At 41.7% G+C, this 23,490-nt stretch overlaps 1 protein-coding gene across 1 annotated transcript in view; it reads left to right on the forward strand.

Moving 5' to 3' along the window:
- The first annotated feature begins 2,759 nt into the window (after window positions 1-2,759).
- Window positions 2,760-23,490, forward strand: part of ZNF385D (zinc finger protein 385D) — a 261,877-nt gene continuing 241,146 nt past the window's right edge. The window contains exon 1 of the mRNA XM_054991692.1: window positions 2,760-2,872. Within this exon, the coding sequence (XP_054847667.1) occupies window positions 2,851-2,872 (22 nt within the window). The 5' untranslated portion in view covers window positions 2,760-2,850. The remainder of the gene's footprint in view (window positions 2,873-23,490) is intronic.

The following is a 23,490-nucleotide window of genomic DNA, read 5'->3' on the forward strand; positions in this document are numbered from 1 at the left end:
TTTAGATACCATGTTTGAACAATGGAGGTCCATGTGGTTCAGAGAACTATTACCAGCTTTTAAAATATAATACAAAGAAATAGTAAGAAATACAAAGAATAGAGGACAGTTAGTCTTCTTCTAAGGCAGGTATTTTAAACTTTAAAGTTACAGCATCCTAAAAGCTTCCCATCACCTTAGAGTCTTTAGCTAGGCTGCCCGCCTATTCCTCCGTTATTGGCCATCAAGAAGGAGCCCAGGCGTGAAAGCTCCTTTCTCCATATGAAATCAGCCCAATAAACCCTGTTCCTTCTGTGCCAATGGAATTTATCTTCTCTGTCTGCCCACCATGCAGATCATCAAATAGTCCCTTCCAGAGGACTCCAGGAAGATACAGTCTAGCTTCCTCCATCCCATGTCTCTGTCATCTTCTAATTATCAGATTGCCACTAAGGTGTGAGCTGACCATTTCATTGTCTTCAGCTGGGAGAGTTATTTGCATTTATAAACATTTGATGGCTGGTCATCAGAGCAGTTGACAGGATGGGTGATACTTGGAAGTAATCATCTTCCCTCCTTCCATCTGTCTTGTGCCAAGGAGGGGGACAGACCTTAAATCCACATGTGGGGCTTTTGCAAGCCTCAAACTTTGGAATATTGGGATGTAGCCTCAAAGATTAATTTTAGTGTTAAATGAAATGAAATAAAATAGTATTTTTAAATAAAATAAATAAATACAATATGTAGTCACATGCTGCCTTCGGACTGTAGTTTGTGAAGGCCCTGGAGGATCACAAGATCTTAATTGTTTGCCCCACATTTGAGATGCTCTGCAACTGATGTTTGCCTCACTGGGAGATGGACCACCATGACAACAGTGGGTTGGACTCCCTAAATTATTTTTTTAAAAATGCGGGTGGGCTTTGCAAAGCAGAGCAAAATGCTATTTCAAGGCCAGGAGTTGGAATCAGTGTATGGGTTCTGAACAAAATCAGGCAATGAATATGCAAATTCCTGTGGAGGACATTGAAGGACAGATTCCACCCTAATCTCAGGGTTGTAAATGGCTGGTACTTTTTGTCCAGTGCTCGAGATGAACTGTGTCTCCAGTGCATCATGTTTTGAACTTGGATGGTGTCACTGCTGACCTTAAAATGGCTGCATTTGTGCACTTCACTTGATGTATACAGTGATGGTCACTTGCTCTTGCTCTTCCCTTCATTCCCTACAATCCTTTAATCTGTCCATCGTAATGTGATGCACTGCAAAGCCCTGCTGATGTAGTCTAACCTTCCATAGCTGTTCTCCTCCTAGGATGCTTGTAGTCCTTGCACTGCTGGGCAGAACCGTGTGGGGCCGGGATTGTTTTATGGGTGCTTTTAAGACTAAGGAGTTGAGCTCTGAGTATATTAGAGCTGTATCGTCTTTCCAATGTAAACCATTCGTTGTATTAGATTCTATTTAAAAGAGATAAATACTACCACATGCTTTCACTTTTAATTTTCAGGCCCTTATTTTCTATTGGAGCTGAAACGTCTATTGCTATCCAAGGGATTCACATTGATCATAATGAAAAACAGTGCTGTATGGGCATAAGTAGTGCAGTCTTTCACATCCTGTCTTGTCAATTTGCATCAAATCTGACCCGGGGCATCTCCTCTTGGAATCAGGAATGCTTGTGAGCATCTCTTGTCTTTCCTCAGAGCCTGCCTGGCCCCCATCCCCAAATGCCACTTGCAACAGTGCCTCCTGAGAACTTGCCTGAGACATCTCATTTGTCACACAGGCAAGACAACCAGTCATCAACTCCAGAGATGCATATCCATGCTGCCTGCAGTCTGTGCAAGGTTAAGATTTTAAATCTCTTCTTTCCTTCTCTTCATGCATTACATAGAACAAGAGAAACTTGGATTCGTTAACATGTACACAATTGAAGTCATGTGAAATGTTACGGTTTCAAATGTGTGTATCCCCCAGAATTTATTATTGGGAGGTACAGTAAGATTTTGAACACTGCTTATTTCATTGCAATTTTTTAAAAAGTTACACTCTTAGTATTACGTATACTTGAAGCTTAGTTTTTGCTTTAACATCTTTTCTGGGAGCATACTTACATAGCATTGTTTCTATCCCTTCATGCTTGTTGGAGAACACAGTGCCTCCAAGCGTGTGCAGAGTGCCTTACCACATCTAAGTCTGTGGGTTATACAAATGTAAAACATCCTATGCAGGTTGGAGTCCAACACTTCTTTCTTTGCAAATTGAACATTGCATCCATTGCCTTCCTAATTAGCATCAAGCTGGTTCTGGCATCACAGTGCACTCAGTACTTTGCTGGATCACATCCTTGCTGAGTGAAAAACAATACCAGCTTTGTCTTGCTCCTCCTGTCCTCCTCCCCATACAATCAAACACATTATGTCACTGACTATATTTGATGCCAAGAAAGAAAGAAAAAACCTCAATGGGAGAAGGCTATTAAAAGATTTAGTAAGAGGCAGAGTTACTTTTACCCTCGGCATTAGCAAAACCTACTGAAAGAAAGACCATAAGGGAAGAAATGTGTTTGTAGTACTCTTCGGTCCTGATGTCACAGGCACAGCAAGGACATCACAAGGAGGAGTCAGATTACAGTAAGAATGGGCAGTGCAGCATGCAAGGAGAGTCAATGCTAAATCAGAGAGGGATTGTATCGGGGATAAGACTGCCTTCAAAGCCCTGATCCCGAGGAGGCTCACGCTGCTCACTCTCTTCAAGGCTGGGAAATTTCCACATCATGTAGAATGAAAGGAGCTCACTCTGCTTTTCCTGGCAGCCCGGTGCGGGAGCTAATGCTGAACACTCAGCGGTGGAATCCTGACTGCATGTTTAATGAGAAACATAATGTATTTTGGTAAGTCTCTGATGATGCCATTCTACTTCTCCTTAACATCTTCTTTTATCCATATGAAGTAAGGATTTTAACATGGTTTTGCAGCTGCTCAAACATTTTGCACTCCTCATGCTGACAAACCAGCCCAGACAGCACACGCTGTTGCAAAGGAGGATTCTATTGTCTAAGATAACGTGTCTGTTTCCCTGCTTTGTGGCTTAGTTTTTAACTGTTTACATGGTACTAATAATAAGGGTGATGATTGCCAACCCCCTTGTGTTTCTGCAAATGAACCTGTTTGTCATCCGCTGCAAGGGTTGTGAAGCGTGGGAAGTTGGAGGCAAACTTAATGTAATAACGTACAAGCCATAGCTGCACTATTTAGGATTCTGAAGTCTCTGTGTAACTATTTTTAGCTTTTCCATTGAAAGCCTCTCATTTGGTTCCGAGAAAGGAGAAACAATGCTTTCTTTACCCAGCTCTGTTTTTTCTTGAATACTCTTTCACAGATTCCAGTTCTCTGGATCTGCCAGCCCAGCATACCAGGCAAAGCACGGTGGGGTTTTTAGCCTTCATAGGTCTGAGAGCAGTTAAATATTTGTGCAGAGTTTAGTTTTGATGGAAGCCTTCCTCAGGTTTGCAGCTGAACTGGCTGCATATCCTAGAAACATGTTGGCGCTCAGAAGTGTGTTTAGCAATGTAGCACTGCAGCGTCGAAAGCTAGCTTGGATACAGCCCACAGTATAAATCTGTTATTTAATGCTGCAAAAAATGGGAAAGAACTAATATAAAATGAATTGAAAATCTTGTCCTGGTTTGGTAACTTGAAGTCTTAGCCAGAGTTAAATGTAGCTAATTGATATTCAGTGATATATGCTAGGAAGCAGGGAACTCCTGGGGTAGTCAATAGCTTTCTTTCATTAAATTTTAAATCAAGAGTTGACCTGAACTTCAAGGAAGTATTTCTTTGATATTCTGCGAGGCTCATGTCAGTTTCATTTTATTTCAACTAGCATATTTTTATGCTATAGTGAATGTAATCCTAACCCTTATTTCTTAGGCATTGTTGCCACTATCTTAGAATGATAAGGAAAATATGACCTGTGATGAAATCCATGTGCTCTGCTTCAGAAAACTTGAATTATTATGTAAAGCCTGTTCTACTAAAGAGAAGTTTAAAATTACTTTATATCATTGAAAAAAGGTACGTGCATGCGTGCGTGCGTGCGTGCGCTCACACAAATAAAGAGAAGCAACAATTCTTTTCAAATCTTTTTAAGGATTTGTATCCTCAGTTTGATGGTTTTCAAAAAGGTGTGAGTCAGTGCATATAATGTGACAATTAATCTCTCACTGTGCAATAAACATCATAGAGTTTAATCAACTATGTGTATTTCTTGAAATGTCCTCTTTAAAAATGGTACTGAAATGGGCTGCCAGGAGAATGATCATAATAGATTTCTCTGTACTCTGCTCAGCTTTGTAATAGTTGCATGTTTGATCTTGGTAGAGACCTGTGATTTATATTTGTATGAACACAGCTGTGGATTTCAGGAATACTAGGAACAAGTCATCTATCCCATAGCAAATAAAATGCATCTTTAGGTGGTCTTTCCATAGATATGCAATGTTAGTCCAAGAGCTTAAATGTGTGTTCAGCATAGCTGTGCTGTTCACAGTGTTTCTAAAGAGGATGCGCTGCCAGCCATTCACACATTCATTTTGGTACACAGTGCCTTGCATTATAAGGAATGTGCTGTCTTGGCAAGCTCAACTAAGTATGCAGTTAGGGCATCTTTATAGCTTACTTGCATCTGTTTGACCTTCTTGTTCAAATCACTTACTAAAAAAATCTTACTTCCTTTTGGAACATGTTTGGAACAGCCCACTGTCCCAATCCTTACCTTCTTGCTCAGCTATTTTAGCCAGTCTCTTAGTCATACTGTTAGAAGGCTATATCTTAGAATCTCACCTGTCCCCACTAGGAATATACTAATCAGGCATGCCCAGGACAATAAGTAACCAATGAGAAAGCTGAGCATTACATTGCTCCTAATTATGAACAATTATCATGTACTCACTGTATGCACTAGAAAATAGACATGTTCAAGATTATGATTATTAACACTCTTCCTTTCCGGCTTTTTAAATAAAATGTTGCTAATCTGCATTAAAGTTTTACAATAGTCAGGGAATTGTGTCCTCTAGGTAAATGTTTTCTTTGCTTCACTAGGCCTTGCCACTAAAATGCTTCTAATTAGGGTTCTGTTGCAGTAGAACATGCCACCCACCGAGTTTCAAGACTTGAAAACGGAATAGCTAGAGAAAGACTGCCTTATGCCCCCCCCCCCCAAATTTTTCCATAACCTCACAACTGAAAGAAGTTTCTATGTATGGCGTCTTGCTAAATAACTCTGGTGTCCCTTTAGGGACACTATGGTTTGCCCATAAGAAAATTGTGTTTATTTCCTGTATGCATTAGGATGATACATTCACCATATGTGGATTGGATTTTATGTATCCTATCCATTTGTGGTCTTCTAATGGAATTTTACCCCTATCTTTAATTCCCATTGACTAAGTTGTGATTGGTGTGCTCTGTGTATATTTCACTGTTTATTTTAGTGACTGTGCATTTAGTATTTTGGATTGGATACAAAATAGGAGATGCTATTGCTTAAACATTACTAGATGTTATGGGAACAGTTGGTCTGAAAGTTCACATCCGTAAGCCCTACTTCTATAAAGGATTGGTAGAAGAACGTTGCTTTTGTATAGCTGTTGAGAATTCTGGTGATGGGAAAACATGTATGAGAACATGTATGCTGATAACTCCCAATGTTAACTGTTGTTTGAATGAAGCATAAAATTAGTAAATATATTTTATAATTTAAAAAACAACATGTGGGTTGGATCCAGACAGCTTTTTCATTCTCTCTTAATTATCTTTCTTGTTAACAATTGCCATTCCACATGGTTTTTGTCCATTAGGTTTCATGAGTTCCATGATCCAAGGAGATCCCTCAACCCAACACAACCAGCCTAAAAGTTGGTTGGCTCTAACCCTGTGTATCTACTTAGAGTAACTATGATCTTGATTTTTTTAGTGTGTGATATAAGAAACTGTTATGAATCTCCTGTATAGATTAAAAGACTATGGTTGATTGTCAGTACCATAGATGAGATGCCCTAAGTGACAGTTCCTCCACTATTTTCTGGTTAACATAGAAACAGTGTTTATGATTGACAGACCCATTTGGTTCCAGTAGGCCTGCTCTGTTTTAAAAAGGTCAGGCGTGAAAGTGTCTGTCGCAGTTGAGCTTGTCCTGTTAGCTCAATTGATATTGTCTGGTATACGCCGTGTTGACACCCTGGGCCAGCCAGAAGGGCAAATTCTGTGCCATTGCAAGACTCCAGTACCATTTGTGGCAAGTGTGTTTGTAGAGCTGAATGCAACATGCAGTTTCTTCCTTGCATTCAGGGGATATAGCTGAAGAGAGTTTAAAGAGCCAGAAGTGTGTTACAGCCATGATTGTCAGTCAGAATAAATGCTTCAGTAATATTGCAATTACATGATTGTGCATGCTGTCTCAGAAAATCCCATCACCTCCACAATGGAATGGAGACGGTGTGTATAAATTATTCCATTTTGTTCAAATGTTCCGCTAAAGGAGAATGTTACCTATCCTGGCAGCGCTTTTCTCTTTTTGGCTTTGCTGCAGTATTACCGTGTTCAAGGAGCTTCCATTATTCTTGCTGTTAGCACTCTGCGTTTTACAGCAAGATATGTAACAGCCATGTGCTTAATCTATTAGTACCTATCTGATTTGGAGAACTACATGACCCCCTGTAAATGGAAGCAGCAGAGCAATGTGCCACCTTCTTCCATGCAGTTTGGCTGTATCGAAGGCCAGTTCTCTCTTCCATTGAATACAACAGTTGATATGATCTTGTCAGCCTTCATATTCCTACATTGAGTACCACTTTTTACTTTTGACATAGTTACATGAAGAAGAGATTCATGGGGAATGAGTCATGAGGAAAGAAGTGTCCTCCTTCCACTAAATCTCAGAGGCACTTTGAAGAAAATATATATTGGAAATGTGAAATAAATCTCTTGCTATTTCATGGAAAGTACTTCAGCAGCTCCCATTTGTTTTGAGGAAGCTGCAGCGTGTATTGTGGAGGATTCTGCTTAGCAGAATCCTCCTTTTCCTAGTTCTGCTTATCTTCATGTGTGGAAGAATGAATCAAGGCAGATCTTTAAGACAGCACATTAAAAATAAAAAGCTCTCAGACACTATTTATACTGAGCTGTTCACTGTATGGTATTTTACAATCAACGTGCACAGTAAAACTGTGTAGTTAATACATAATAGATGCTGATTGCAACAGAAGACTGTTAGCTGAGCAGAGTCAAACTGGAGAATCATGAAATCCAAAAATATCTGTTAGCTTGTCAAGCTTGTGTTCTGAAATAGATAAATACATAAAAGCAGCGGGGAGCATTTTATGGAATAACCATCAATGTACACATGCATTATAAATTCCTGTTGTATCTTCTGCTTACAAAGTGCTGTCGCATGCATATCCAGTCAGGTCATAGCATGCCTGTTCATTACACATATCCCTGGTTACAGCAGTTTTATGGAAATATGATGAGTTTATTTAAGTGATAAGTTACTTGCATTCTTTTGATAGTGAGGGTTTCTAGTAAAATCTCTTTAAAGGTGGCATAATCTCTCAAGACATGCCTCATGAGAAAAGATATAGGGACAGTGGCTTTTGACTGAAACATTTCTTTAGATCAAACATATCGGGGAGAAGAACGCATATTTTGCAGAAGGAAATGCCTTTGGCTATCAAAGCTGTGGTTTGTTGCTTTGTGTGCGTGTCTGTATATTTCTATTTAACTTTCTACTATCATGTCATACTCTAACTACTACTACTATTGCTACTACTGCCACTGCTATTACTACTACTACTGTACGGAGTAATGGCAGTGGTAGGAATGTGTGTGTGTGTGTGTAAAGAATATAAGGCTTATTAAAAGTGAATAAATTGTTAGGTGCATATTACTGCTTTGTGTGTGTTCAAGTATAACACACATGAGTGTCTAAGCAGGTATATTACTCAGGATGTAATTTGTAGTTCATATTAGCCCTCAATTCTTACAGTTTGGTTTTTAAAAAAATATGTATAGCATGTATTGCTCCTTCCACCAAAAATGTAAGCAATATTCCAATCTATATTTACATAGACATTTGACCTTGAGAATCAAAATATTTGCATTTTATATTAGGGCATGAAATGTCTATAAAAAGTTGTAAGAATTGTATTGCCTTGATTTTCAAGAAATGGGCTATTATGTATCATTTACTGCAAAGATTAGTGTTGCAACTGAATTTCACAGATGAATGGCAGCATTAAGAGAAGAATATATTCTAAGAGGTTGGTTAGAAATACCAAAGCCCTAAAGTACTCAAGTCAAATTACTAGAGTTCAGGATGAAAAGATGCTTTACTCCATTGCCTCATTAAGTCATTATATAGAAGAGCAGCTGTGTGTGGGTCAGCTGTTGGGCGAATATTTGAAACTGCAACCTATTTCTACAAAAGCAAACTGAGGCTAGCTAATGTTGCTTATGAAACATTACAGTTTCTACCTTCTCCACTCTGTTTTATTCTTGGGGTAGTTCCAAAAGATGTACATTCTTCCTTCTGCCCTTAACCTAGTCACAACTCTTGCTTTTTCTCCTAGCCATCTCCAGGTCTAGGACATACCCAATGTGCAGCGATAGACTGTGCTGTTGCATATCTCTCAGTCATTCTCTCTCCCCCAACCTCCAGTATTGTCAGCTCAAATAGTGCTGGGAACATCTTTGGGGAAGAAGGATTCATTTTCTCCACCCTCCTACCAAAGGATTATTGCTGTGAAATTTCAGCACTGACTGTCTAATTGAGAAATTACTGCTTAAACCACCTTTGGTCAAGTGAAGGATGTGGTGAGGCAAGATGAACATACATGCAGAGCAAGGGGAAGGCAGGCTGTCACAGGCAAAAGTTGGTTTCTGGGTTGCTCAGAGATACAAGTGAGCAATCCTCACCTGGAACCCTTTGTATAACTGGATCTGCTGGGACCTATTGTTATAAGGAGACTTTCTTGACATAAAAACTGATGTTCCCATAGTTACCTCCACTGTCTCAAAGCAGAGACCAAATATCACTTAGGTCACTGGTTCAAGATCCACATGGAGCAGCATCACCTCATACATCAAGCGCCCATGTGCGTGTTCCAGCTCTGCAGATGATGCAGATACAAATGCCTGCTGTAGGGAGGTGTGTTCAGTCCCGCATTTTTTCAGAGATGTCTCGTTTCACTGGCCATTTCCACAGAGTCATGAAATTAGTCCTCTATTTATTTATTTATTTATTTATTTATTTATTTATTTATTTATTTATTTATTTATTTATTTATTACTTTCGACTTCAATTCTGCCCTCCCTACAGAGGCAGGCTCAAGGTGGATTACTTAAACCTCCTCACATTCAAAAAATAGTTTGAAGTTCAGCATGAGGTTTTATTTAAACAGGGACATGGAAATTGCATACACATCTTACAGTGCACAACTATGCACGTTTACAGGCAGGAAGGCATGCACAGATTTGTAGCCTTAGTTACCTGATACATCTTGAGCAGAATTTTTTGTGATATTGGACTGATAGATTTTTGATGTTGCTCAAGGAACATTTTTCTTTTTTTTAACTTGTAAGTCACTTACATGAAGCACAATACTTAAAAACAAAATATAGTCATCATTACCTGCATGAAATCTGCTCACACTGCTTAATGGTACTCCTCTGGCTTAATGGTACTGTTGTGCTTCAGTCCTGCAATTTGTGAAATGCAGATATACTAACATTGTGGGAAATGCAAATGTTTTCTTGCAGATATGGAGACTGTCCTAAAGTTGCCAGCCATGGGCTTGCATGGAAGAACTGTGCTGAGAGGATCCTCACAGCTTGAGTTCCTTCCATCTTGCATGATTGTGCCGCTGCCTCAACACATCATTCTTGCCTATTTTTTCAGCAACTTTTTTAGCTTGAGGCTAAAGCAACTGGCAGGAAGATGTGTACATCAAAGCAGGTGATGGAAGCAGAATGTGAAAGGAGAAAGCAGGTTTCTGGGCAGCGAGTTAGGATCAGGCTCCACAAATCTGGAGAACTCTCATCAATAGTTGCCATTTCCTTAGGATAGTAGCCCAATTGGCTCTAACATGGCTTCTGACTGTCTAAGCTTTATCCCCTGACTGAGAAACAGCAAGGATTTTAAAGAGTAACAGCACTGATTGAAGTATTGAACTCTCACATCTTTGGGTGGTATCTAATAAGCTCTCTGAAGTTTGTAATTGCCTTGTTCAGTGTATGAACTTCTAAAAAAGGCAATGACAGGGAAATAAGATTCCAAACATATTGGCAGAGCAGTAGGTTTCTGCTTGAAGAACCTTTGTGACGTGGACTGAATCAGGAGGTGCACTTTCAATGCCTTGCCAAGTGACAGGATCTGTTGTACCACCTCAGAGTTCTACCACATTGTTTTGCTAAATATCAGTTTCTGAGACATCAAAGGACTGTACCTCCTCCTGGACTGGGTTTTAAAATTCTAATTTAAAATTAATGCAAAGAGATTTCACTCATATTACCTGACAACACTTCGTGTATGACAATTGCCCTCACTCCAGTTGGAATGAAGAGGCAGACACAAGTACCAATTTATTAACATTACAACAACATATCTGTCAACACAGCAAGGGCCTAACTAGCGGTACTTGTCAGGTGCTGGGGACACTCCTAGACCTCTGCTCTGACCTTTCTGGGTGATTCACCTGCTGCCCCAGGTACAAGCCATCAATCGTATGACTGGGACCCAGCCTAACTAGGCAAAGTGGTTCACCCCTTTAAAGCTCCCTCACTCGGCCATAAAGTTGGAGGAGGACTGGCTTGTGCAGGGGTTCCCCACCAGGGCTTCTGTCCTCGCAACTGGGCCAAAAAGCAGCCAGCCACTCCTGGCAGACCCCAATTCCCCACCAATGGGTATATGCCAAGGGTAGTCACTGGCCTGGCCTGCTCATTTCCCCCAACCTTCCTTCCTTCTAACCTTCCACCGCTAAGGCCAAGCCTCTGCTTAGGCCTTCACACTCCACAGATGGCTCAAAGCCAACCAAGTCCTTGCTGTGTATCCTCCAAAATATCATTCTTTCCATCTCCTCAGTAGAGGTCAGCAAATTCGGCTCTGATTTGTGGATGGGGGGGGGGACCCCAGCCCCCTTTCTCAATATTGTATGGCCTTCACCTAGCCCTTCACCCCAATGCCAAGCTCCTTTTGCACCACAGGCGGGGAGCCTTGGATTAAAACCTCAAACTGTGACCCAAGCTTCTTGCACACACCTGGTGGGGAAGCATTAGGCCCAAAACAAACTTCCAAACTTCCTATACCCCAAGCAAGGAAGTCTTGGAGATCCAAGTGCACCCAGGCACAAGCCATGGGTCCAGAACAAAATGACATGCCAAGCTTCTGGCACACATCCGGTGGGGAAGCATTGGAGCAGATACACACAGGGATACCAGGCATCTTGCACACACCCAGCGGGGAAGCCTTGGATTTCATGTGCACCCTTGACATGGAGCCTTGGGCCCAAAACAAAACAAATTCCAAGCTTCTTGCACACACTCAGCGGGGAAGCCTTGGAGTAAATACCATAGGAATCCTCAGCTTCTAAGAGCCAAAACACACGTTAAGAAATACCTAGGTTCAGCACGTGTTCTCTTACCTCAAGGTTTGCCGGGATCTGTAGGCGTCCTGGAAGCTTAAAGTTTAGCATTTACAGAGCAGCAGGGAGGGAAATACAGGCGCCTGTATTTCCCTTCCCCTTCCTGCTGCTCTGTAAATGCTAAACTTTAAGCTTCCAGGACACCTACAGATCCCGGCAAACCTTGAGGTAAGAGAACAAGTTTAGCATTTACAGAGCAGCAGAAAGGGGAAGGGAAATACAGGCGCCTGTATTTCCCTCCCTGCTGCTCTGTAAATGCTAAACTTTAAGCTTCCAGGACGCCTACAGATCCCGGCAAACCTTGAGGTAAGAGAACACGTGCTGAACCTAGGTATTTCTTAACGTGTGTTTTGGCTCTAAGGCACATGCTGCGGAGAAGCCGTAGGTCCAGAACCTGCAACAACAAGTAAAGCCTCAACAAGGTTTATCGATCTCCTGTGACTAGCTCGACAGGCCGTAGACCCCCATGTCCACAGGTCCTCGCCAGTGCCATTCAGGGAGGACCTTGAATGGCACTGACCTATAGGGTGACCAAGGGGATCCATAGAAGGAGTCCCAAGGTACCACTAAACCCATTACAGTTTGAGTCTGAGTTGGCATAGGTGACCAACCCGTTGTCCCAGTTAGCTGATCCGTAAAGGCAGGCTGACCCTACTGTGACCATACCCCCCAAAACCCTTAGCTTGCTACGTTCCAGCCTGGGGGTATGGAGCCTGAGTTGGGGCCATAATGACTTACCCTCTGGCCTAGGCTTTGACGACCAGCCTCCTTCGGCCCTATCCATGTCAGTTTCCACCGTCACACCCTCTGGAGGAAGTTTGTCAGACTTGTCACTGCTGGGGGCTCTGAACAATCCTCCCAGACCAGATGGACCCAGCTTTTTCAATCGGTTCCACTTCCACTGCAACAGGACTGGATTAAGGCAGACTAGCCCAGATTGGCTACCGTCTGTCAGTTGCACTAATCTGTCAGAAAAGTCAGATAACATCTTAGACTTCTGTGCCCCGTGTGACAGCTTTGCAGGTTTCTGCTCCCCGTGTAGCCTCCTCTTCTGGGCCCGGGCCTTTCCTGGCATCTAAATGTGCCACTACATCTGTGATGCCCCTTGTACTCAAAAGATACAGAAACTTGCCTCAGGGATCTCCTGGTTATGGGGTACATACATGCGCCCCCTTTCTTTGGGGTGGCTTTTAGATGGCTTTCTTTGGTGGCATTTCACCATGCTGTTACAGCAACACACAAAGCCTGACACCTAGTAACTGTGATGCTTGTCCTTCAATATCGAGGCCACCCCTGTGGCCACCCCTGTGGCCTACAGCAAAGCCTTTGCTGTTGCTGCTGGAAGTATTTCTTCCCAACGAAGTGAAAATGGAGGGAGGGGAGAGAGAGAAGCCTACGTAGGCCAGAGGCCTGCAGGGACTGGGTCCAACCCTGCTTTAGCCCTCATGACTGATAGACAACAGGCCTCAAATGTAAATAAGAAAAAGTCTCAGCCGAACCAGTGAGGCTGGTGCTGGGCCTTGGGTCTCATCCAGGAATTTGAAGGTAGCTACTGCTGCCTAGCTCTGAGGGCCTTTAGTAAAACCAGCCTCACAGTAGCTCGGCTGACAGAGCTTGAAATAGGCTCTGTTCAGGCCTTATAAGGCATCCGGCTCCGCCCCTCACAGTGATCCCAGATGTCCAGGAAAGTGCTGCTGTCTATCCCTCCTCCAGGGATGCAAGTCACGACCCCCAGTCGCAGCAGCTATTGCCACCAGCTGGGAGTGCCACATTAGCAATGAGTGACAGAAAGTACCATCAAGTCACAGCCAACTTATATAGTGGTTCCTAATATGTATTGAGACTGGAAGGCAACTGCACTGCTTCAAACAAGCAACATTTATTTAACAAATAACAGTAACAGGGAACAACAACTGCAGCCATCTCTAACTGGCTGTAACTTGTCAGGTTGTAACTCGTCAGGTTGTAACTCATCAGGAGAACTACTGGTTGTAGCTCGTCAGGTTGTAACTTGTCAGGCTGTAACTCGTCAGGAGAATTAGTGGCTCTGCCCCCAAAACAACAATGACTCCAACAGTCCAAATATGTAACAGATCCCGTGGGATATGCAAAGCTAGAGACATTCAGAGGTGATTTGTGATTGCCTGCCTCTGTGTAACAGCCTTGGACTTCCCTGGTGGTTTCCCATCCAAGTACTAACCAGGGCCAACACTGGTTAGCTTCTGAGATCTGATGAGATTGGGCCACCCTGGTCAAGGCAATGGAGTAGTTTGTAAATTCAGTTGTGAGAAATATGCGGAGATATGTATGTATTTGGGATATGCAATTTTTTTCATGTTCATTGTCCGGAGGGGCAAAGCCTGCTCTCCTACCCTCTTACCCCTGCCGAAGGAGGACAAAGAAGACAACAAGAGAGCCTTGTGCCAGCAAAATGGCCCGGCCAACGCTTCCTGAGCTCAGGGGAAGGACGTGGGGGAAAGCATGGTGAACTATGGTGGCCCGTCAGCACTGCCAGCGAGTCAGCTGGCTGACACAGGAACCACGAGCTAGCTGGCCGGCGCAGCTCCACCTTTGAGCCAGCTGGCTGGCACAGGGCTCGCGGGACGTGACTACATTGCGAGCTGGGTTGGTGAAGAGTGGGAGGTTTCCCGAGGCATGCCAGTGGCTGTGCCCAAGCAGCTGGACCCTGGTGATGGGGACAAGTGTGAGACCCCGGTCACATTGGCGTCCGTGCAGTCCAAGATAATGGGGCAGTGAACAGGCTGGCTTGTTCCCCGTGCCGGGGAAGACACCCTGCCACCGCTCGGGGCGGAGCGGAAGGGGGAGGGGCTGGGATCCCTTGTGGTACAGGCCCAAAGGCGGAGAGCTTGGCCAAGGCCAGCCAGCCCCTCCCTGCTGTGGTGGCCCGATTAGGTAGGTGAGGGGACAAGAGGAAGAAGAGCTCCTCGACCCTGAGTTGAACAAGACAACCCAGTATGGGAAAGAGGAAGGGCGCAAGGGCTGGAGCCTGGGAGTGGGATGGGGAACCAACCAGGCCGGCCCCTATATAAAGCTGACCCACAGGAAGGGCTGGAGAGGAGTAAGTTGGTCGACGGTTGAAGGCAGAGAGAGAGAGAGAGAGAGAGAGAGAGAGAGAGAGAGCATTGGGAAGGCTGAGCAACCGGCACCACAACGGGGGAAAGAGGGTATGAGGGTGCTGTATACCCCCCTCCTCCTCCTGTCTGATGCTCATCCTAGGGCAATGGCCTAAGGCAGGGCCAGCCTGGAGGGGGCCCCCTCTCCAGGCTCCAACGTCCCTCTAAAGGAGCCTGACATTCGTTTTACAAACGCTTGGGTTGTGTTTATTTATATTTATTATTACTGATCCTCATTTTTAATAGATTTGTTTTTGTTCTCATCAGTTTGGAATGGGAAACCATCCTCATCTTCTTCCTCCCCCCTTTGCTCCTCCCGCTTGTGCTACAGGTGGCGCCAGATTTCCAATGAGTGATCAGGCATTATCAGCCAATTAGCCACCCAAAGGGATAACGAAAAGATAATCTCTCTCTTCCCTCTCACCTGCCCTGGCACCTCAGTTGCTGTTTCAGTTGTATCCAAGTCAGTGTGCTCAGGGCATCCTGGGAACTATAGTCCCAAGCATGCTTGAGGCTGCATTTCTCAGGGTGCACCAACGCATGACAAGGCACTGCTAAGAAGGTATCTGAATTACTACTGTAAGCAGGTGGAATGGTTTTCTTCTCTCTCACCGAGCTGCTGGGTCACTAGTAGGGTTGCCAGCTCCAAGTTGGGAAATTCCTGGAGATCTGAGGGGTGAAACCTGGAGAAGCCTGGAGAAAATGGGATTTGGGAAGGGAAAGGACTTTGGCATGGCATAATTCCATAGAGTCCACCCCCCAAAGTAGCCATTTTCTCCAGGTGAACTGATCTCTGTGGCCTGGAGACCAGTTGTAATTCTGGGAGATCTCCAGCCACTACCTGGAGGCTGGCAACCCTAGTCACTAGCCACCTGGCATCCAATTCTACTGCAAGACTATTGTCTGATTCTGCTGCAGCAGCAACAACAATCTCTTCTTCCTGCAGCACAATAAGTGAAATGTGTGGAAGGAGGGAGAAAGAATGATGGACAATTGGAATAAATTTGTTTTATTTGTTTTGTTAACTGTTTTCCATATTGACCAATCAGATGAATTCAATATGGTTTCTCTGGCTCATTTTCCCCCTGTTCGTTTGGAAATGAATGCATATGTTTGTGTGTGTGAGAGAGATTTCTGCCTAGTTTTTAATATCTTAACACACCTCCATTCCCCCAAATTTTGTAGTCTTATTCTGCAGAAGGAAACCTTAAGATTCTATCTGTAAAAGTACCTCATTCTAAATCAGTTCATCCTACTTATTTCTTGAACATATCTAGATTCCTATGGAGGCCTCTATCAATCTGAGATGGATCTATTCCATCAACTATAGAGCTATTCCTGGGTCTCGTATACCTGAGAATCTTAGATTAATCAGAGGTCTTTTTAAAAAAGGAATCCTAGTTCAGTAAGGCAGGCAGCAATTGAAAAATACCTGTTTTTAAATAACATTTTATTGGGGGTCCTGACAACATTTCATCTTCAAAACTACATTTTAATAATTTGAAGTACTCTTACATTAAATTGTGTCTTTCTGTTGATATTTTTGTAGAAAACTGTACAGTATAAATTCACTGTGACTAATAGTATGAGAATCCGGATCTTGGCTATCAAGCACAGCTTGAACGGTTTTTGATTATTTTTATACCCTAAAGTCCTTTGGTTTTTAAAGCTAATTCACATCAACTGCAATGTTGAGTTTGCCTTGTAGTGCCTGTTAGCACCATATAGAGCTGGTTGATACTTTAACAGGACTCTTTAGGATCTAGTTTTTTAAAATGTATTGCATCAGATTAAGGTGTTCTTAATGCATTGAGAATTGTGTGTGTGTGTATATATATATATATATATATATATATATATATATATACACACATACACATACACACACACTGGACTATATATATATATATATACACTGGACTGTTTACAACTGCACTGAGAATGGTGTGTGTGTGTGTGTGTATATATATATATATATATATATATATATATATATATACACGCCATTCTTAGTGCAGTTGTAAACAGTCCAGTAGCACCTTTAAGACTAACCAATTTTATCGTAGCATAAGCTTTCGAGAACCACAGCTCTCTTCATCAGATGCATGGATCCATTACTTTGGATAGGCATTCAGAACACATCTTTTTTCAGTAGTTGACCTTCTTTACTGTTAAGTGTAGTAACTTGGGAGGACAAGCAGAGATAAAGGTTCTGTTTTCCAATGCTGTTACCCATCCTTGTAGTAGGATAAATATTTTTAAAAAGCAGAGCTTTGACGAGATGTTCAGTTGTAAATCCAGAAAGTAAAGAGGCAAGCTACTTACCTTGGTGCAGCATAGAAGATCTTGGCTTCCTTTTTTTTTTGTTCAGCCAAGTCATTTTTCAGAACATGTCTGCAGGTCTATTGTATCTATAGTATGATGTTTAGCAAATGAGTTTTTGTTTGTCAGCATTTGCCCATGAAAGCCAATCTAGTCACCTTCTGTCAAGACAAGCCATTTATCAGAAGCATTTAGTCTGTCACAGATTTGACTATTATATTGAAAGTGTACAACACTAGGCTATTCTGTTATTTGTTGCTAAATACGAAATACGAAAGCTAGAAGAAGCAAATTCTTCCATGGTGTTAAGTTTTGAGCTTACCTGCAGTTAAGGAGCTTTATAAGAACAAAAGAATCAGTGTCATACGAGTATAGCACCTGTAAAAATTTTTTTTAAAGAACCAGTCTGTAAAGTGGACAGAGTTACATGATTTCATATGTTAGGGGAAGGAAAACATATTGTACAATATCACTATATATAAAAATCAAATCCAAAGGATTTATCATATTCGAGTATAAAAGAGAATGAAGGATAAGGCTTGTACATGATGGGAAAGGTTTATGGAAATAGGACTGGTTCTAGATGTCTGAATGAATGGGGTGAGGACTAGGAAGCTGACTTACCTCCAACCCCGATGATATTCCAAAGTGTAGATCTGAATCCCTACTCTGCCATGAAAGCTTGCTGGATGACCTTGATCCAGTCACAAACTCTCAGCCTAAACCTACCTCACAGAGTTGTTGAGAGGATAAAATGGAGAAGGGGAAAATGTTGTAATCTACTTGGGGTCCTCATTGGAGAGAAAAGTCGATTATAAATGAAATAAATAAATATTTGTTTCCTCCCATGTACATTGATGGCCTATCACTGACCTGGTGTCCCAACAGCATGCTTTATAGATTCATTGGCCCATAGGAGACCTTGCAAAATGCAAGCTGTTCCTCCTACATAAACCCTTCATATACTGAGATAGGACAACTGTAATATAAAGAAGCTATCTCAAAGAGATGCATCAGTAAAGGGACAGGGAGTGACTATAGATTTTACTACCGTTGCTGTAAGTATGATCCTGGTTTTAAATCTTTGCAAATTCACATATTTATACTCTATTATATTGAATTGAAATGTCTTTGAAATTGACTGTACTGCCCCAAACTGTGTAATCCGCCTTGAGTCCCAATGAGAGAGGTGGACTATAAAAAGTGTAAATAAATAGATAAATAGATAAATATGTCATAATATGTTTTTCCTAGAGGTGGGCATGGACCAGGAAAACTCCACGGACTGCTGGCCTGTGGTCTGTCGATTTTCCCCGATCCACGAACTTTTCACGGACCAGCCCAACAATAAAAGGAACAAAATCAAGACTCATCTTTAATGTAGAACCAGGATCACAGATCACAGGACCACCAGAAAGCAAATCATATGTACAAGCCATCTGTGTACCATTTTTTTCCAAATTACTTGATCAGCCTTCAAGGGACTACAGTGTTTTTGAACTTCACTGTCCATATAATCATATCCTGATTCTATATTGCTTTACCTATTGTTCCGAGTGTTTTAGGAACTTGCCATCTTTTTCTTTTGTCTTATTTCATAGAAGTTTCCCTTGGGCTAAGAATAGATTCACCTTACTGAAGTTTAATTTGGCGATAGAAATGTTGAATGAGCGCGCTTTTACATAATCAGTTATGTATTCTTCACGATAATGTGTTTTTTATTGTCTTTTTCAGGTAATCTTTATCAATATGGGAGTAAGAAAAGTTCATTTGCTCCCCTGAAATGAATAAACACCTTATTTATTTTTATTTCTTTAGCATATTTGTATTCCACTTTATTCCCCAGGAGGACCCAAAGCAGCTAACAATACACAGACACAAATCAAATCAAGAAAGAAAAGGGAGGGTCCACCTTGGGGGACCCTATTTGGGTGGAAAGACAGCACATAAATGTTTTAAATGAATAACATAAATAAATACCAATGTTCAAGCAGGTCTTCTCTGGCTGATCTTCTCTCTAGCTCTAGCCCTGACCCTCAGGCTAAGTGCTGAAGGACAAGAACCCTTTTACTTGCACCATTGAACATGCCAAACCTTACATCTCTCTGTGCAGAGAGGAGAACAAACTCAGTGAGATGTTACTGAGTTGCTGCTAACCGGCAGGGTCTTCCCCAATTGCCAGCAGCCAGTAGAATTTACTTTGAAAGAGTCTGCCTTCCACAAAACAAAGGAAATGCACAACGGATTTCAAAAAGTAAAGGTATAGAAGGGTGACTGTGGCTTTTATATTCCTTGTATTCCCAGAAAGTAAACTGTTTCATTGACATTCAAGGCTCACTAGAAACACCAGTATTATCATGTACAGATATCACAAAGTAGAGACAGCAATGTATCTAATATGCCTGTCTCTAAAACCTGATTAGACATTATATTAAATAGACATTTTCTTTTCAACTCACTGAGATATAGCAAAGAAAATGTCTATTTAATATAATGTCTGTCTGTCTCACACATTTCTATCCTGTATATTCAATCAACATTCTCAAGGTAGTTTCCCATTGATAAAATACAATAAAGGAATAAAATATAATAAAAGCCAATACAAGCAAACAGTAACATAAAATCAGACTAAAAACAGGAGCTATAAAAATTACTCTAAAACCAAGTAGTGGCAGCAGAAAGATCCATTCAAAATGCAAGCTTAGAACCCAAACAGGTAAGAAAGGATAGTCATATAACATCACCCATTAAATGAAACAAAGTATCTCATCAATAGTTCACAAATTCTGGGCCAAACAAAAAAGTTTTTACCTGGCACTGAAGATTTTGCAGCAGGAACGGAGGTTAACCCCGGTTGTTGGTGGCCACCTTCTTCACCTTCAGAGGCAGAAGCACATGTGGCAGGGTTCAGATAAACACAAGTCCTAGGCACTTCCATATGGGATAAAGTGAGTCTTCTTTAGACATACTGGTCCCAGAGGACTTTAACGGTGACCCAGCAATTTAAGTTGTGTCCTGAAATGTACTAGAAGCCAGTAGGGATTTCTCAATACTCATAAAAATGTCTCCTATAATCAATGCTCACCGTGTTGCTATAGTTTAAATTAACTGAAGTTTCTGAAGTGTTTTCAAAGGCAGCCCCACCCAGTATACTTTGCAACAATCTAACGTGAAAGTGGTCAGAGCTTGAATATACCCAATGTAGCCTTGTTCCAAGGTACTTGATGGACAGTCTGCTCAGATATGGTCCTGTTTGGGCACTCTGTACATCATCTCAGGCATTACTTCATGTTTCCCCTCTTTCTGAAGTAAGGCAGATGGTCACAGAGTGTATGGCATTTTCATTGGATGTGGAATGCTATTTCCCTCTACACCCACCTACCATAAACTCCTAATATGTTTCTAGACCAAGCTTTGTTGTTTTTGTTACTTGTTTTTAATCAATTGAGTGTTGCCCTTGATCAGTTATTTTTATGACTTCTTATGGGTTCAAGTGGATATTGTTTGCAGTGCTGCTGCAATTCTAGTTTATCTATATATTTTTAATCTTCTAGGGATAATAGTAGTTGTTGTTTATTTGTTTTATTATGAATTGTTTTATTGCATTATGGACCAAGCATATGTTTGTGGAAAGAAAATATGCAAATACTTCAAATAAATGACCAGATCATACTTTTTTGAGGTATATTCACAGCTGACGTACTAAATGAAACCAATTAAAAGTGCCACATACTATGAAACTGAAGTATACATCTGTAGATACGTGTTTAGTATCACCCCATTGGGGTGAGCCTGATCTCATCAGACATCAGAAACTAAGCAGGGTCAGCCTTGGCTAGTAATTGGATGGGAGTCCTCTAACGAAGACCAAGGTTGCAGAGGCAGGCAATGGCAAACCACCTCTGTTAGCCTCTTGCCATGAAAACCCTGCCAGGGTCGCCATAAGTCAGCAAGGACTTGAAGACACTCCTTCTCCTCAGTGGGTATGCAGTCAGATATTGCTAACCCTGAAAGTCACCTTACTTACCTAACAAATATTGGGTAGGCTATATCCAAGGCTGTCAAAACCTTCCCAGGACAATTCCTGGATCTCTTAACATCAAGAATTAACAGAGGCTCCCTACTCATTTTTTAAAAGTTTCTTCCTGTTCCCCAGAAAACAATATTTCTCCCAGCTAATCTTAGCCACACAACCAATATACACATGACGAATGACACTTGAATGGCAAGTGTATTTCTCCCTGTTCACTTGCCCTCCACTCAATCCACTTGCCATTCAAGTGTCATTCGTCATGTGTAGCTTGGCCCTCAGTCTTCCCTGGAGTGGACGGAAATTTTAATCAGCAGCGGTCTGTAATGTTGACCATTTGGTGCCTCCTGTGTGCTTCACTCACTGTTCTTTATATTTTGTAACAGATGCCTTGCTTTGATTATGATAGACTTGCCTAGATGGTGTTTCTCAACCTGTTTACTACTACCTAAACTTTCCTATGTCCTTTTCTCTTGGGGGAGGGTTAGTAAGGGGGTGCAGTGACATTTGGACATGGTGAGAATTTGAGAGAAGTATTACCTTTGTTGTTTTTTAATTGTGGGGGTTTTCCTTGGTTTGTTATTTTTTCTGATTTGCTTTAGTTAGCGGGTTACCTGTTTTCCACATTTTTGCAGATTATTTGAATAATGTTGCGGTTTGCTAAGGTTTGAGTAGGTAGGCTCCCTTCCTCCACAGTTTGGTCATCAGAGCACGTGAGTGTCTCACTAGACAGTTGCTCTGGATGGACTACTTTTCCTCACAGTTACTAAGTTTTTTTTTTTTTTAAAGTGCTGGTCCAAAAAAGGGCTCAGCCAAGCACCTTCTTCAGTGCGGTTGATTATTTAGTATTTCAAAGTTTACTTCTTGAAACCAAGCTGGGAAGAGTTAAATATGAAGTGGTAAGCCATATCTCACTAAGCAGTTATTTGTGTCCAAAGCATGACAATGGTTATTCAAGCAAATGCAATAACTCAGTTCTGATTGCCTCCTGAGACTGAGCAGTTGAAATAGTAGGATCTAAATGTAGATATGTAAAAAATTATTCTGCAAAATGCCTTGCAAACGTATCACAATGAATCACTGAATCTTCTGAATTAACATAATCAGAGTAAGGCCTGATGAAGAAGCCGCCACATAGCCATCAGATGAAGGGGCAGTAGTGCTGCCTAAATAGAAACTTCTGTCAGAGGGTACATGTGTAAGCATCTTGACATGTGTCAATCCCAAACATCAGTTCCAGGAGAATAATTAAGTCTCTGTATACATAGCTTTGACAAGTATATGCCTCAGGGTCAGGGGGGATGCTTAATTAGCTAATGTCTTGATTGCCCTAACCATGATACAGAGTAGCAAAAGAAAGGGGAAAGTACTTGCTTTAAATACAGAGGGCAATTTTCAGCAGGTCACTAGTAACAATAGCAACTAACGTGGCCACCCAATAAAAGCCTCCATTTTGCAAGATCCTAGGGTCCAATTTTGCACTTGGGTGACACAGGAAAACCACACATTTAATATTCACCTCACTATAACTCATTCATTTGATCCTTTTTAAAACTAGCTTCTAGATTAATGTGAACACTTGAAATAATTTTTCTACCAATTTCTTGTCTGTGTTTTGTGACAGTAAAAGACATTGTGTCTAGAGATGATAAGGCCTGGAGAAATGACACAGGAAAGTTTCCCTTCCCTCTTACTGAGTAGGGAGAAGACTATATTTTATAAATCTGAAACTGGCAAGAAATTTCCAAACTTTTGTTAGTTTTACATCTATAGGGTAGGGGCTTTCCCAGACAGAAAATACCTGTAAGATACAGTTATGGAGAGCCAGTTTGGTGTAGTGATTAAAAGTGGCAGGACTCTAATCTGGAGAACCGGGTTTGATTCCCCACTCCTCTGCTTGAAGCCAGCTGAGTGACCTTGGGTCAGTCACAGCTTCTTGGAACTCTCTCAGCGCCACCTACCTCACAGGGTGATTGTCATGAGATTAATAATAACACACTTTGTAAACCACTCTGAGTGGGCATTAAATTGTCCTGAAAGGCAACATGAATCAAATGTTGTTGTTCTTGTTATGGATTTCCCAAGGTCTCATCCTCAAGTGTCCCCGGATCAGCATTCCTGGACCTTCTTTGTACTTTTACATAGCTGCTAGCTTTGTAAAAAAACCTAAGAAAATACTAGAAAAGAAGTAACAGTAGTTTTATTTGTACATCAAGATTTTCCTGCCCTCTTTCCCACTGCAGCCCCTTAACCTCCCCAGAGTTATTCCTGTGACTCTCCATAAAGGTGTGCAGTGTACCTGAGTGGCTAAAGCTACTGGGGGA

Source organism: Eublepharis macularius, chromosome 11 (assembly GCF_028583425.1).
Source record: "Eublepharis macularius isolate TG4126 chromosome 11, MPM_Emac_v1.0, whole genome shotgun sequence".
Lineage (NCBI taxonomy): Eukaryota > Metazoa > Chordata > Lepidosauria > Squamata > Eublepharidae > Eublepharis > Eublepharis macularius.